This window comes from Calidris pugnax, unplaced genomic scaffold (assembly GCF_001431845.1).
Source record: "Calidris pugnax isolate Ruff unplaced genomic scaffold, ASM143184v1 scaffold53, whole genome shotgun sequence".
NCBI classification, from domain to species: Eukaryota; Metazoa; Chordata; class Aves; order Charadriiformes; family Scolopacidae; genus Calidris; species Calidris pugnax.
Window position 1 is genome coordinate 611,342 of NW_015090792.1, and position 17,559 is coordinate 628,900.

General features: G+C 42.6%; 1 protein-coding gene across 1 annotated transcript in view; it reads right to left on the reverse strand.

Moving 5' to 3' along the window:
* PRKG1 (protein kinase, cGMP-dependent, type I) overlaps positions 1 to 17,559 on the reverse strand; it is a 551,141-nt gene that overhangs the window by 129,415 nt on the left and 404,167 nt on the right. The window contains exons 6-7 of the mRNA XM_014966652.1: positions 14,546 to 14,623; positions 9,183 to 9,277 (exon numbers count right to left, since the gene is read on the reverse strand). Of these exons, the coding sequence (XP_014822138.1) occupies positions 9,183 to 9,277; positions 14,546 to 14,623 (173 nt within the window). The remainder of the gene's footprint in view (positions 1 to 9,182; positions 9,278 to 14,545; positions 14,624 to 17,559) is intronic.

Here is a 17,559-nt window from a genome sequence, read left to right on the forward strand (position 1 = left end):
ATATTCAAGTTTGTGCCCATTTACTCTTGTCCTGTCCCTGGGCACCACTGAAAAAAGACCATCCCCATCCTCCTGACACCCTCCCTTTGAGTATTTATAGGTGTTGATCAGATCCCCCCTCAGCCTTCTCTTCTCCAAACTAAAAAGACCCAAGTCCCTCAGCCTGTCCTGTGAAGAGAGATGTTCTAGTCCCCTCATCATCTTTGTAGCCTCTGCTGTGCCCTCTCCAGCAGTTCCCTGTCCTTCTGGAACTGGGGAGCCCAGAACTGGTCCCAGTGCTCCAGATGGGGCCTCCCCAGGGCAGAGCAGAGGGGCAGGATGACCTCCCTCCACCTGCTGCTCACACTCTTCCTGATGCCCCCCAGGATGCCATTGGCCTTCTTGGCCACCAGGGCCCATTGCTGGCTCATGGGCATCCTGTTGTCCACCAGGACTCCCAGGTCTTTCTCCTCAGAGCTGCTCTCCAGCAGGTCACCCCCAACCTGTCCTGGTGCAGGGGGTTCTTCCTCCCCAGGTCCAGCACCCTGCACTTGCCTTTGTTGGAGGTTCATCAGGTTCCTCTCTGCTCAACTCTCCATATAATAAGAACATATAATTATATATGAATAGTCCTCTATCATAATTGATATTTAATAAAAAGCAAAAAGATCATACTGCCACGGTATTTCCCATGCATTACCTATTTCAGCAATAGGGTTTCTTTCAAGCTCTGAGGCAACAGAAAAATTCTCGAAGACATCCAGTGCAGTAAGTGTAGGTGAATATATTCGTAACTGTAAAACCCCTCTAATTCTGCTTTCCTCCATCTGGCACAAGCTTGTTGCCCAATGTTATATACATTTTAAACTCAATAAATATTGTGCTTGCTCTGTAGAACTGCATCCTCAAAGGAAAGCAAATATACAGTTTTAGTTCCCAGGCTATGATTCAGCTGTAAAAAAGCCAGAACTATTAATAAGCTCTTATAAACTAACCATTATTATCCTTAAGACTCAAAACAACCTGATTATTTATTTACTACATAAAAGACATCAGAAAAATTCTCAAAGACATCCAGTGCAGTAAGTGTAGGTGAATATATTCGTAACTGTAAAACCCCTCTAATTCTGCTTTCCTCCATCTGGCACAAGCTTGTTGCCCAATGTTATATACATTTTAAACTCAATAAATATTGTGCTTGCTCTGTAGAACTGCATCCTCAAAGGAAAGCAAATATACAGTTTTAGTTCCCAGGCTATGATTCAGCTGTAAAAAAGCCAGAACTATTAATAAGCTCTTATAAACTAACCATTATTATCCTTAAGACTCAAAACAACCTGATTATTTATTTACTACATTTGAATCATGAAGTTGGCTTTGAGCATAACTTCCCTGTAGAAATTGGAGCAACTTTATTTATTTAATAAAATAAAATTTATTTAACTTTTTGTTAGAAAGAGAGTAGTAAAATTTTGAAATTACTGTTAATTGTTTCCTAATGGCTATTTTTCCCAAAGAAGTTTTTTGTTGGATTGAGTAAATAAAAAGCCAGATAATTGTTTTCTTTTTCTCTGTGACAAAAAATAAAAGAGGCATATTTTGTGTGCAGGGCTCCTATCAGTACAATTGTCTTTATTCCTTCAGTAACTGAGATATTTTCATGATTACATGTTTTATGTAAACAGGCTTGTGAAATGCAAAGCGGCTACTCAAAATGCAGCACAAAGCAGGGGATTGATAAGGCATAAGAGACTCCAATTCTGGTGCTCACTGATCTTGCTAAAGTACATAAACATTTGTTTTTCCTCCTTAATCCAGTGTTTACTGTCGCTTGACTGAAGCAGGTTTTGTTCGGCGTTATTATAATATAAAGTTGCATCTCATTTCCAAGTCAATTGCCCTGAAATTTAAGAAATTTAGAAGCCAGATATTTAACAATGGGGAAAATCAAGCAGCTGAAAACCCCCCGTTCATCATCTCACAGCTTAACTCCAGCCCTACTCCAGCTTCTTAAGTGATCACCTAAACACAGACACCCAAAGAGCCTTTGCGGGTGGGATTTCTTGCAATTGCTCCCCTTGTTGTATCACTTTGGACCTCGAGAAACCCTTTGCCTCTTCAAGCCCTGGAAGAGCAGTTCTTGTGTGACTTGCCATGTGAGCAAATCTGAAAAGCCACACGGGTTTTTGGTGAGGTTCACCAACACCTGCTTGACTAAAGATGTTACCAGCTATCAACACATACCTTGAGTGGTCAGACACTGGAACGGGCTGCCCAGGGAGGGGGTTGAGTCACCATCCCTGGATGTGTTTAAGAGTCGTTTAGATGTGGTGTTGGGGGATATGGTGTAGGGGAGAACTTTGTAGAGTAGGGTTGATGGTTGGACTCGATGATCCCAAGGGTCTTTTCCAACCTGAATGATTCTATATCACCGGCACACAAATTAGTAAAAAACCTCAAATTATTGCCTGAACAGCTGTTAATATGCAGAATGATGTTGCAGTTGGTGCACTCTAGTTCCAAATATCCTTAGATAAAAAGTGTGGTTCTGATTAAAGAAAAACTGGGACTGACTTTCAGGGATCTTATCAAGCCATTTAAGATGCTACAAACTGTAAGCATCGTAAAGAAAAATTATTATCTCTGTTAACATTAAATAGCTTGTTGCCACGTCTATAGTCTCACACAACAGACTCTGGAGCTCTCTGCAAATTACGAAGTCAACTGCACATCTGAAAACTTGGATGCAGCTTGTAAGAGGAGCAGATGGCACATCCCCACATTAAAAACGGCACTTCTTCTCGTCCTGCACACTTAAACTGTGGAACTAATTGAGGTCATGAGCAGCAAATCGACAACCCACCAAGGATTATAAAGTATAAAACCGCCAGCTCAGGTTCAGGATGCTCTTCAGCAATTGAGTCTGGTTGATGTATACAATAGGACACCAGGCTAGATGGACATTTGCTTTCACATGGTGTGATGTTCTTATTTAAGATAAGAGTCAATAATATCAATTCATTCATGTTAGAAAACAGCAAGGTAACCTTCACCTTGCTAGTGACAACGCAGTGCTTACAAGCAGGATGCTGTTAGAGCCAACACATCTTGCCCTGTCCCTCTGAGTCCTTTCCCCCTCGTCTCTTGATACACAGGGTGGCTGAAGGCAACACAGCTCCAAAACCCAGATTTATTTTTGCTAGGTGGCAAAGGTGTCGCTGTATTTTTGTGAGCTAGAGCACGCCTAACAACCACTGGGGCGAACCTGCCAGCTCATTTTAAAAGGCTTTTGGATGAGCCCCTTAATTGGGAGCCTCTTCCCTGCCAGGGAACTTCCTGGAGCATGAAGAGCTTTTGGCATCTGGGTGAAGATGCTCGTCATAAGCTCCCACACAACCAATGCAATATTGCCTTGTGTTTTATGAAGAATAAGGGGTGAAGAACGCGTACTTGGAGAAAATGAAGCAACTACCTCAGCGATCAATACGTGCTTGCAATAATGTAATTAAACAAATTACAAAGGCCCCGATGAAGATTTCATCATTTACTTTGCAACAGCAGTATCATAAAAGATCTTTGTCTGTGCCACAGTGACGCCCTAGCTAAGGACTTCCAAGTCCCAGGCACCCGACCATTAGAAGCCAGCCTGGACAGGACAGGGAGACATTTTAGTAGTGTTTAATTAATGCTGGGGTGTGCCCTTAGGGGATCAATCAGAGCGAAGGCCCGCCTGGCCACCTCTCCTGACCCGAGCCGGGACCAGATGCCTACAGGAAGAAAGCCAGCCCCAAGGGGAACCATATGGTGACACTATCTTGGGGTCGCTTTGCCTCTTTGCTTCCAGCTGTCCAAGCTTTTGAGCTCTTACCCTCCAGAACCTCTGGGGAGGGTTTTGTTTCAGGGGTTTGCCAACAGCTTTATTCAAACCTTTTAAATGCTCCTGGGGCTCCATGTGTCTTGGGGCGCAGGGTCAAAACCCATCAGCCGTCACCCCCCCTACTCCCACCTCCCAGGTCTGACCTGACTTTATGGGCAGGGATCTATCCAAGGAGGGGAAGAGGACAGGAAACACAGCTGTAATGGCTGAAATACATTTTAAGATCACTCAACGCTTGCAATAAATGCAAAAAGCAGCTGATGTAACGGATGAAGTAACTTCCAGCTGGTCCTTGGAGGCTGTGTGCCACATCCCCGCTCCATGAGCTACACACACAGTACTGCAGGTGCCAGGCAGAAGGGCTACAAAACACCCAGGACTTCAAGGTGGCCCTGCCATTTAGCGACAGAGGTGATGAAAAGTGCTTCCAAACTTGCTCCCTCCCTATTAGCCAAATTAAAAGGGACTTTTTTTTGTTGTTGTTTTGAAGCTCAGTTCTCCTCTGCATCAACATTTGAAGCAATGCTCCAATTTTATGATGACCACCACTACTATGTGTACACCTTCATTGCCACGGAGCTCCTGGCTGGAAAAATTACATTTTCCTAGACTGAATTTCTACTCTTTGGCTCTTTTTTTTCTTTCTTTTTCCCCTTTTCCCTTGTTCCTAACTGGATTAAAATGGGAATAATAAACCTCTTCCCATCGTGACCCCCGGCATGGCAGGCAAACTAGGAACAGCTTTGTGCCAAGGCAACAAGCAAGAAAAATCACTGTAGGTGGGAACTTTCCCTAAATCTCCCAGCCAGGACGGCACAGCCCCTTTTCCCATCCCTTTTCCATCCCAGATCCCATTGGCTTTCTTACACCATAATCTGGCTGGGTCCCCCAAATCCCCCCAACAATCTTTAGGGGTTGGATGCCTCTTTCCCAAGCACAGCGATTGCAACAGGACTAGTACTTCTCCCTGGAGAAGGAGAAATTAAATTATATTATCCCATAGAGTTACTATGGGATACATACACACACTTTTTAATAAATATTAAGTTTTATATTTTTTTTATATACATATACGTCTATCTTATAACGCCACACCGAGATGAGACTCCTGTTTGCCATGTATACACTTATGTGACCACCTTGGAAATTTTTACTGCTCTGTGTCATAGAGAAACGAACATTCCCAATCCTCCATCCCATTCTCTTTTCCTGAGAAAATTCAAGAGGATTACGTTAATAGGTCAGCAGATGATAAGATTTTAGTGGAAGAATGGTATAGTGAGGAAGGCGTCCGATGAAGATGAAACGTGACTGTTATGTTCACTGAGGAGTGAAGGACATCGAAAGAGCATTTCTAGACACAACTGTCCAGGCACAGCAACAGCTGGGAGAAATGACAGGGTATTTGGGAGAAATGACAGGGTATTTAGTGCATTAAAACTTAGTCCCAACAGGTGATTTGGAATAAGCAGAAATCCTTGTGTGGCAAATGAAAGGGAAGAACAGGCAGTGTTTGACAGCAACGGGGTGTGAAAAATACCCTGCAGGAATGGGTACTGCAAGAATGAAGATGAGTCTGACAAGCAGACTGATCTGTATATTTATTTTTTTTTTTACAAAAATAAAATATTTAAATTAAACTGTAGTAACATAAAAGAAAAGGCACTCCAGCCTGCACTTCTCCCTCCTAGGACAGCCAAGGCAGCTGTGTGCAGGTCTTGCAAAACCAAAATATTTGAAGACACCAGCATGCAAATTCATTTTACCATTTACCAAGTTAGCTATTTTCTAACTGGTGAGAACTGGTCTTATTCCCTCAGCATTTGACCTGAGTAAATAAATCCCTGCAGTCCTCCAAACATCATTAGGTAGCAACAGAGGAAAAGAATTTCTGGGAAAAAAATAAATGAAAAACTTAAGAAGCAAGATAAGAAAGGGCAAGAAAGAAGATAGCAGGACAGCAAGGTGGGGCACTTTAACAGGTTTTCAGGTTTGGGCAATTAAGTTTTTAATGAAAAACTGAATTTTAGGTTCTTAATTGGGGAAAGGACCAATGTAAATGTCAGTTTAGCAGCAGCATCATTGTAACTCAACAAAAAGAATATCAGAATTAGAGCAGGGAGAAGAGGGGTGTGAGCAGGACCCCAGTATCTCTTGCAGCATTTATAGGAATTTAATAAAAATGATTAATTCTGGAGTTGGAACCATAACCCTGGCTGCAGTGATGCAACCAACCACATGTTAGAAAAAGAAACAAGCCTATAGCATTGCCAATATTTAATGTCCTATTTGTTGATATCTCATTCTCGTCTCAGCCATCAGACCTCTTAAAAAGGTTTTGGGATCATATTCAGTTCCTACATTAACATATGAATAAATAAGCTCTGCCACTGCCAGCTGCTTTTCTGATTTAAAGAGGCACTAGCATTTCCCCGTGCATTACTACTACATTCTGGTGCCTGAGGACAATTCAATCACAGCAATTCACACTATTTTAAGTAGGAAATATGGCATAAAACTTTTGGATGGTCAGCAAGAAAATTGTCTTTTGACACTTCTACTCAGGCACATATATATTGTTTTATTGCTCCTGCAGATTATCAGCGCACAAAACATACACCAGGGATTTGGGGGAATTAGAGGAGAAACAGTTTCTGTAACATTGAGAAAATAACTACACAAGAGCCCCCAGAGGCAGAGATATAAATGGGAAATGATACAAATTCTTTCAAAAGGAAGATGCTGTTATGTCCCATGAGACACAGGTACTACCATACTATTTCAAATCATTGTGAAGGTAAGAAAAAATGTAGATATATAAATCTGTTACTGTAGCTCAAATATCACTACAATTGTCACCACAGCAGACACTCCCTGCACGACCCAGAGACCACAATTTCTGCTTCAGCCTGTGCACCACAAACACACTTAGAAAAAATAAACAAAAAAGTGCTGTATTTTGTTCTTTAAAAATGAGAAGGATGAAGGGAGGATGGACACCCTTTGGCTGGGGGTCTCTGTGCCAAGCAGGAGCTTCCTCCAGCTATCCCCATCTGCAAACTGACCCACCAGGACCCCAGAGGCAGGATGGCTTCCCAAATTCCCACACTTTTTCCATAAGCCATGCCCTAAAATCCTTCACGTTGGTTGCCGAGATGTTCTCATCTCCTCAAACTGGCTGTCATTCTGCTATGGTTTTGCTCATGGTCAAGTAACTCCGAGTTTTGCTTTGGCTTAATTACATCACAAATATACACCCATGTGGATTTATAAAGCAACACAACTGAAGATCATAGAATCATGGAATGGTTAGACTTGAGGGAGAGACCTCAAGAGTTGGGCATTTTGGTCAAAGTGGCGTGAACCAAACTTTGACTATTTCTTTCAAAATCCCACTCCAGCTCATCAAGGTGGGCTCCATCACCACCTCTCTGAAACATCAGCCCTCAGCCACGTGCCACTGCTCTTTTGCCCCATGGTCTGGAGCTCCTTCTTGATCCCCAAACCAGGTGAAATCCCCAAGACAACAGCTCTATCTAAATGTAATATATGATGTAATACACAATGGAAGAGTAAGGAGGCAATGGCTCAGACTGTTCCTCTTTTGGGCTGGGCCTATGGGAAACAGAATTTCTGAAGGAGAAAGAGCCTTCTCATATTCCTAAAAATTTGCTTTTCTGTCCTTGTCCTCATCGTTCTCCATAAGACTGTCCACTCCAGACTAAATAATGTTTTCTATCTTAGTATTAAAAAAGTACTCGAAATAAGGACATTTATTTAACAACCATATTATTTTATAATTAAGATACACATTTGCAGGGGCAAGACTTGTGTTCAGTGCTGGATACGTCTCCCCGGCTGCCAGGAAATGACATGAAATTTGGCCTTCAAATGTTCTGCCTCCTTCTTTTTGGAAGAAGGCTGATTTAGCTGGCATCAAAAAAAAGCCCAATAGCTCTTATGCTCAGACAAACACCCAGGGTGGGATGTTTGTCCAGTGAGATAAATGGGTGGCACAAATCCCTGCCTAAAGCATGTGTTTTACTACTTCTGTTTTTATTCCCTCCTATGGAAATAAAGCATATTTTTATAATAATCACTTGTTGAATATTGGATTCTTTTAATTCATCCCCGAAGGAAAATGTTTGTATAAAACAGGTCACTCACATAGAATTCCCACCTCCACCAAAATCATATATACACAATAAGTAAAAACCACGACAGCTGCCCCACCTTCAGCCTCATCAATAAGACCATGATTATGCTCTTACTGTACATGAAAAATACTCCACTTACAACGTAAAAACCACGACAGCTGCCCCGCCTTCAGCCTCATCAATAAGACCATGATTATGCTCTTACTGTACATGAAAAATACTCCACTTGTAAACCATCACACATTTTGACCTTCAAATGCATGGTCAGAGAAGGCAGTTGTCCTGGGTTGAGTGACACAGGACTAATTTCTCTTATGATGCTCGAGAAAATGGCACTTTTAGAAGACTCTAGTGTCTGAATTTGTGAAAATATGTACTTTATAGCCAGCCAGGCTCTGTGGGATTCAAGGTCTCAGTGTTCTCAAGCCTTGCCAGGTGCAGGGACGAGGAGGAGCAAGGCCTGGGCATTTGAATCCAGGCTGGCCAACAGGATTATTTCATACCACGAACGCCACATTCAATATAAATTAGAAAGTTTGCTGTGCAGTTCCTCTCTCCCTTGATGGTGGAGGGTCCAGAGACCTCCTTGCTCCGGTGCCGGACCCTGAGCCCTTCCCTTCCTCCCAAAGCTGTTGCACTCGCAGTGTCCCACGTTTGTTACCCACTGCTGGGAGTGCACGGCTTCCCTAGGATGGAATCAGCTGAGTACAACTCCTGTATATCATGTATCAGTATCGAGATTAATACTGGGTCTTTGGTATTATTGTTAATTATTTATCTCACCCTATTCAACGTATTTATATTTCAACCCTCGTTTTTCCTTGTTTTCCCTGGTTCCCCTTCCCGTGTGGAGAGGGGTCACAGGTGATAGAACACTTGTCTAAAGGACAATAAATGGTTATGGGTTTTCTCATACCACAACAACAGTGCAAAGATAAACTATTTTCTGATGTCTACAAGCACAGAAAGATCTTTATTTGGCCACTCAAATGCAAGACAAACCTTATTTCCCCACTAAGGTGGGACAAGCAGCACCAGGTGACAATGCTTGACTCCAAATGCATAAATCTACTCCAAATCACCTTCCAAACAGCAAGAGCCCTCTGAAGGCTGCAGAAGTCATTGAAAAATCATCTCAATGTAAAAGCCACATCATAAGGAGCACTTACCCTTGAAGGGCTTTTTCTCCAAACCAATCTCCCTTCCCTAGAGTACGGAGAAAGACTGGATCTTCACTGGGGGAGTCTTCACGAGTAACATTCACCTGTTGAAAAGTCAAAACCCCGCAGCATTTAGAAAACTTTTAATTAACAAATAAAACCTGTTTGTTCAGAGAGGGATCCAACATCTCCCGGATCTCTTGGGAAAAGCTCCGGTCCTTATCTCCTGTGGGAACTACCTAATTCTCCAGAGTCCTGCACTCTTCCCTCAGCATCACCAACCAACCCTCCAAGAAAATAAGCAGTTATTTTCCACTAAGGTACCTACTATTCTTGTAAAAATGCAGTAATTGTGGGTTTTTGAAGATTTTTAACTCTAACCATAGAGTTGGCTGCACAAGCACAGTCATTGCCTGTAAGGAGTCAGCAGCAAAAATAGGTTCCAAATATTTTCTGTCTATCAGACAGACACAAGGCATAGGCTTCTCTTAGCTTTGTTCCACATGATTTCTTCCCTTCACTTAAGGGAAAGGAATAACAAAAATAATCTACATTTAGGCATAATTGAAACGAAACAGTTTGGAGCATTACAGGATGAAAGATGCCTACTCTCCCTTTTATTATCTTTCAAATTCAGGGAGGAGATAACTCTAGCTGGATCAAAAATGAAAATTTCATTGAGGTTTAAAGGAAAATACCATCTTATGTTTTTATTTTCACAGTGAAAGAGAAAAGCAATTACTGCTGATGAAAACCAGACTTTCTACCCACTGTAACACTGTACACTAGTATAACCTAGTGTAAGCTTAAGTTGAAGAACTTGGCACTAAAAGAACAAGAAGATGACTTCACATCTCTGAGTGATGATTTCCTACCACCAGGGGATCCTTTTCATTTTCTGAAATAATTTCAGAAGAAAAATAATAACTGATCATCTGAACACTCTTGGCTCTGTTTTCCCATGCCAGTACAGGATATAAATCCCAGCTGCCATGTAACGACAAAGCCCCTGACATCACAGAATGGTTCAGGTTAGAAGGGATCTTAAAGAGTTCCAACTCTCCTGCCCACCTCCCACCAGACCAGGTTGCTCCAAGCCCCATCCAGCCTGGCCTTGAACCCCTCCAGGGATGGGGCAGCCACAGCTTCTCTGGGCAACCTGGGCCAGGCTCTCACCATCCTCACAGCAAAGAAGATCTTTCTAGTATCTAAAATAAAACTCCCTCTTTGAATTTAAAACCATTACCCCTTGTCCTATCGCTCTGCTCCCTGATAAAGAGTCCCTCCTCATCTCTCCTGTAGGCCCTTCAGGTACTGGAAGGCTGCTCTAAGGTCTTCCCAGAGCCTTCTCCTCTCCAGGCTGAACAATCCCAACTCTCTCAGCCTGTCTTCATAGCAGAGGTGCTCCAGCCCTTTGATCATCTTCGTGCCCCTCCACCGGACCTGTTCCAACAGGTCCATGTCCTTTTTACATTGGGACCCCCAGAGCTGGAAGCATTACTCCAGGTGGGGTTTTACCAGAATGGAGTAAAGGGGCAGAATCACCTCCCTTGACCTGCTGGCCACGCTTCTTTTGATGAAAGAGTCATTTGGTACCTCAGACTTCTCCATATCCGGGGTGACCAGGTCTCCTGTTTCCTTCCTGAGCGGTACCTCAGACTTCTCCATATCCTGGGTGACCAGGTCTCCTGTTTCCTTCCTGAGAGGGCCCACATCTTCCCTAGTCTTGCCTTTATCCCTGACAAATCTATAGAACTCTTTCTTGTTATCCTTGATGTCCCCAGCCAGATTTAATTCTGTCTGGGCGTCAGCTTGCCTAATCTGGTTCCTGGCTACTCCAACAATTTCTCTGTACTCCTCCCAGTCTACTTGTCCTTGCTTCCACCCTCTGTAGGCCTCCTTTTTGCTTTTAAGCTTGTCGATGAGCTCCTTGTTCATCCACGCAGGCCTCCTGGCTTTTTTGCCTGACTTCTTCCTTCTTGGGATGCACTGGTCCTAAGCTTGGAGAAGGTGATCCTTGAATACATCCCGCTGTTGCTGAGAATGGCATGACCTACCAAGGATGCAAAGGGCTCCATGAAAGATGAATGTTCTTGATGCAATGACTCCTCCTTCCTTTTCAGCTGTTATCAGAGATATCTCATTCCTCTTACAGTATGAGAAGGCAGGTGAAATACAACTCCCTGCTATCAGTGCATGGTGAGGATCACCTCTCCCAACGTTAACCATCTATAAATCTAGTTGCCTAGGCTTTGTCTACGGTCAGTGGAGAGGGACAGATGTTCCAAAGCCTGAGTTGTCCAAAATTTAATTGGGATGAGCAACTCTGGGTATACCTTGCATACAAGGGAAAATCTCCCATATGCTTCTCCTTTACAGGCTGGTTAGCTCTAATCAGAGCTTTTGCATATGCAAATTCACAAAGCCAAAACCTGGGACATCAGACACATCCTTCTGGATTTAGAGACATCCCAGTTTAATGTCACTATTAAATTTACAATTGTGGCCTGCACTTTCTCCTGTCACTTTTACGGATGGTAAAACCAGTGGGTTTCAGTCATTAATGAGCGCTCCATCTACATCACACCACATTTAACATCTGCAGTGACTCACCCAAGATCAGACGAGGGTAGGGAACATGTAATGGATGAGCCAGGAGGATTTGTAGGGGATGAAAAAAAATATATTGGACAAACAAAGGGAACTTTAATGCAGATTCAAGCTCTTCCTCCATGAGCTTGGCTGATCCTAAGCAACGAGGGCTAAGGGACTACAGGAGTGTGATTTCCATGTGGTTGAAAGCAACGAGCTATTTGAATAGCTCGCACAATTTGAAGAACTTGCACAATCCGGCATTAAATTGGTGCCATGCCCTGGCTTTTAAAGGGAAAATGGTGTACAATGGCCCAGCATGGCACACGTTGACTCTGGGTGAAGGCAAGGTACAGAACAGCTGCGGATCAGCAGCATTTAGCAACCAGAAAGGACCGAGTTGTTTTCATCTGACATATTATTCAACAGATTTCTGTATCCAGGGTGTTTTGAACACAGTTTTGATTTCTATTCACTTGGACTCCAGGAAGTGTGCTAAAATAAATAAAGTAAACAAGCTCAGGAGTGGGATCAAGTGTGATGAATGGAGTTGAGAGAGAAAAGGGGGAAAAGGATTTTGCTCCTAAAAGAACTATCCAGGGAGCATGGGCTGAAAGGAAAGGGAGCAGAAGTCCTTCTAAGCATTTCTGAGAGAAGTGCTGGGCTCAGAAATGTAAAAAGCCTTCTCTGTTCACTTGACTGTCACTACAGACTCCCTGACATAAAAGGTGAGGCAGATTTTTTTATAAGTAGCTCTTGCTGATAAAACTCTAATACTCACATGATGCTGCTGAAAACTGAAAGTACACGTGAAGTCCCAGGCACATGAGCTGTAGCCAGCATTTTTTCTGGCTTATTAGGATGCCTGAGTCAGGTTTTAGCATGGGACATTACGTGCCCCTGCTTCAGCAAGTCCCAGGCAGCATACATTGATTTGTTAATTCTGTATCTCATTGCTATTTTTCCCATGTTTCACTGCTAAGGCTCCATTCCTCCTACCCGGGGCTGTATCCCTAGCATGGGTTAGTTCTTACATCCACTGTGTAGCTCTTATGTCCCAATTCAGGCATTACAATTAAACATTCTTCAACTCTGTCCATCTTCCATCAGTCAGTGATAGCTCTTTCGCAAAATCAGGAAGCTTGGAAGAGAAAACTGGGCATAATTCAACTCTCCCTGCAAGAATTTCTGTCAAGCCCTCAGGACCCAGCTGAGGTCTGGGAATTCCTCAGCAAGCCCATGTACATTGCTTTGTTTTAGCTCCTGTTTTCTGGCCATCAGCTGTCACAGAAAGTAGCAGAGGCCACAGATAAAGCCAAGGAGCATCTCAAGCAGGAGCATGGGGCTCTGGAGCGGTGGGTGGTTTTCTCCTCCATCCTGAAGGTGAGGTGAAAGGGCTTGAGGTCAAGAACTAGTTGCCTGGATGGTATAAAAGGGAATTTCATTTTTACAACCGTTCTTTGAAGATTGAGGACTGCTAGGAAGGGATGGGATCCACATGACCAAGTGGGGTGAAACCCTCATTGCCAACAGGTTGGCCAACATGGCAAGAAGGGTTTCAAACACTCAACAGTGTTTTGAAGCTGGGGAAAGAGGCACACCCTCCCATTATTTTTGCCCATTAAAAAGGGGGGAAAAAAACCCAAAAGGATTTGAAGCCTGCATCATTGTTGTCCTTAATCTAGAAGAAGATTACATATTACTTCTGAGTAGAGGGAAATGAAAGGGCATGAGGGAATACCATCAGCTTTCTGCAGCCCGTGATTATCTTCATTTCAGAAATTTGTCCATGATTAACTAACTCATCTGAAAAAACCCACTTTTTTCTTCTGATGAGGATTAGCTCCCAGAGATAGAGAATGGTAGACGATGGTGAAAATCTCATTTTAGCACCCGAGAGTTGACAGCTGCCTTGGGAAACAGCCCAATGGTGTGTACAACGCCCACACTCTTCCTCTACAGATGCCATGGGGTTTTTACTACCCTCAGTTACGCAAGGCCAAAGTTAATACGTGCCTTGGTGCAAACATCAGATCCACGAACCAGGAGATGAAGGTTGGCCTACTTTCAAGCATATTTACCCATTTGTATTTACTTTCTGTGCATCACATCTCATCTGCAGTGGGAAATCTCTGTGTACTCCCTTGACAATCTCCATCCTCTATGTGGAAAGAAACCAAATGTTTCTCAAGTGTAATAGTATTAGGCCAGTTAAAGAAATGAAGTTGAATGGAAGAAAAAAAAAAAACTCTATCTATAAAATCCCATCAGGATTTTATGGGAAAAGAGGTCTAAAAGCATATTTTATCTGTGAGCAGTGGAAAAAAAACTTAGACCTTTTTTTTCCCCCAAGGAGAAAGCTCAGACTTCTCTGACTTCCTATTATTTAATTGGGAGAAGCTGAGAAGTGATAGCCATGGGAATGAAGTCTGGAAGTCAGCCTTGTAAGAGGGCTACTTAGCAAAGAAAACGCTGAGTATCGTAGGGTAGATTGTTAAAAAAGAATTGAGGTTTTTGGTCACTTACTGAGACTCAACAACTATTTTCAACCCCTAAGCGCTCACTGTGAGCACATGTGTAAAATAGCCTGAGATCTAATATTTCTCCTTCAGGCCACTTTTCACTACTGATACAGCGCCAAGGAGTTTAATTAAACATCAAGTTTTGCAACTTTTGCACCCCAGGGAAGGGAAAGGGGAAGCTCTGGCTGGCAATGAATTTCCAGAGCGCATCACCACCATCGTCACTGTCCCACTCGCCTGCGAAGAGCCTCATCTTACCTTTCCTTTGCTGATTATAAAGAATGTGTCCCCTCGAGCACCTTGTCGTATAATATACTCTCCGCTTTCATAATGCGTCTGTAAAAAAAAATAAAAATAAAATTAAGATGAACAAATAGAACTGCAGACCATTATTCAGCAGATAGTTTGGCAGCTTTGCAAGATAATACTTATGGAAACATAATCTTGGACCAATTTTATCCCAGTCTGACATTGGCCGTGATTTAAAAATTGTCTTATGTCAAGAAATATAATAATTAAAATGAAACCGTTTATGGCTTGCCCATTTTTCTTCTTACTGTGCTAGTGCCAACTTTTGCCCAGATGAATTATCCTCATGGTCTAAATCTATTTATACTAAGTAAACCAGACAGAGGAATTTTCAACAGAGAATGTGGTACATGGAGTAAACTGCAATAATATGTCATCTGTAAAAACAGTTCTTTTCCTTTTTTTTTGGTTGGTACTTTTTTTGGTATTTTTACAGCTTTGCTAGCAGGGGCTTTATTCAACAAATAATTTTTGTTCTTCTCCCGTATTACAGTAGTTTAATCAGTCTTTTTTGCCTTATTTTGTGGAATATCCCTTGTGAAATCCCAGCTTATCAGTGCTTGCATCTACCCTTGATGGGATAGCTTCATCCCTTGTGCTGTCCCATCAAAATCAATGGGCATTTTATACACCACCAAAAAAAATAAAAGCTGGTATGTTCTAAATAAAGACTCTACATCCACATTCAGTCCCCTCAAACCCTTGCGTTTTCTTCAGAGATGCTCTACCCCCTGCAAATTCAACAAACCTCCATTCATCAGTAAGCAGAGGAACACCAAGAGCTTCCCACCCAACATCTTTGCCTACATCTCCTTCACCCACTGGTCAAACAACTGCTGGGTTTTTTTAACCAAGCCCCCGCAGAGAGCACAGTCGGGGCTGCGGGCGTCAGCTCTGCTGTGGCCCAGCACTGATTTGTGACAAAACCTCCCCAAAATCATCCCTGCTCTCTGGTGTTGCCTGAAGCTACAGTAAAGCACAAAGCCCCAGAAAAGCCTGCCAGATCTTTTAATCCCAGAGTATGTATAAACAACAGCAAGGATGGATTTGAGCTAAGACAAAGGAATTACTCAGAATCCTAGAACTTGGATCAGCTTGAGATGTTTTCTTCCAAGGGTATTTTATTGTCCTGCATTTATTTATTTATCTTTACACTCAACCTTTTTGGTGCCACTTACAGACTGATAACAGAGCCCAACATGAAAATAAATAGGTAAAGGCTTCTGTAAATATATCTGCCGCATGTAAGAAAAAAATCTTTGGCTTGGGAGCACTGGGTATATGGGCATATTAATGAAAAGTAATTGTCTAAAAAAAAGAAAAAATATCTTAGTGAATTACAATAAAGATTTAATTACATTAGTTCTTTAAAACATGTATAGGCTGTAGGTGTTTTCACTATCCTAAAAAGAAATAAATCTGGGTAAATAAAATAAGAATGTGAACGCAATATGTTAGTAATTAATACTCTTCAGACACTCCAGAAGTTTAATAAAATAAAAAATAAATTTATCAGAATCACAAATACCGAATATTATCGTGTCAGTCTTCAGGAAAGGGACCAGAGAGGCTGGGTCAGGATGACTTGACTTGAAGGTTGTCCTGATCCTGACTGGACTCTGATAGGTCTAAAAACCACACATTTTTCTTGCACATCTTTGCATGTGGAAGAGTAGAAAGAGGGGAAAAAAGTCCGAAGGACACCATGAACACAAACTCGCAGAGTTTTACTTCTCACATGGAGTTTTTATAGATAGGAGATTTTGAAGCTGCACATTTTTGAGCATCCAGGTTGAGATTCCTTGAAAGGGCCTGATTTTACAAGGTGTGGGGATCACACCCTCTTCAAGTGGAATCTTGCAGGCTCCCAAAAATCTAGTGGTTGAAAATGCTGGTGAAAAGGTTTCCAATTTTAGTATGTGCAACCCATACTCATTAGACATATTAAGCTGCTACTGCTTGCATAACTTTTGTATAATTTTCAGCTGATGCTGCCTTAACAGCTGACTCTCAACTTCTGGCCAAATAACACAGCTTCTTCCAAAAAGGCCATTTCTTGGTCTTAGCCATCAGTTACAACTGCACCAACCACTTAGGACTGAGACTCATAGTCCTGCTGCCGTATCCGATTCCCTCCCATGAGTCCTCCCAACCTTTCCACCTAAGCTTCCACAAAAGGAATGGAAGGAGAACAAGTTTTGAAGGATCTGAAGCTGCCTCTTACTTCAGCATCTCTTCTCTGCTGCATTTTTTTTTCCCATGGGCTTTAGTCTCATTCAAAATTCTGCAAGTCCTTCTTCCAACATTCAAATCATACTCCTCTAGTCTTTCCTTGGGTGCCTTTTTTCAGTGGTGCAAAGGGATAGGGCAAGAGGAAATGGGCACAAACTTGAATATAAGAAGTTCCACCTAAACACGAGGAGGAACTTCTTTCCTGTGAGGGTGGCAGAGCCCCGGAAGAGGCTGCCCAGAGAGGTGGTGGAGTCTCCTTCTCTGGAGACATTGAATCCCCACCTGGACACGTTCCTGTGGGACTTGCTCTGGGTGGACCTGCTTTGACAGGGGGTTGGACTAGATGATATCCAGAGGTCCTTTCCACAACTCCATGTGATTCTGTGGCTCTGTGATTCTGCCCAATCAGACAGAGTTTTCATTTTGCTTGACCTCCTCCTCACCGCTACCTGTCTCCATGCCTTTCTTGCGACCCATATGTTTGGTTTTATGTATTCCAGCTCATTCTTTCACAGCTAATTCCACCTGGCCCTACTGCAACTCTTCTTGCTTGAATCAGCCTGTCCTTTCCCATCTTCTAACAATGCTCTTCCTCGTAAATCCTCCTCTTCTAAGACAAATCCACTCATCTGTGAGTTTCACCCTTTGAATTATTTCTCTTTAGACTGAAAGCTCTATGCAAAGCAGGCAAAGTGTGTTAAGTGCTCACTTACAACACATGCAAATAAAAA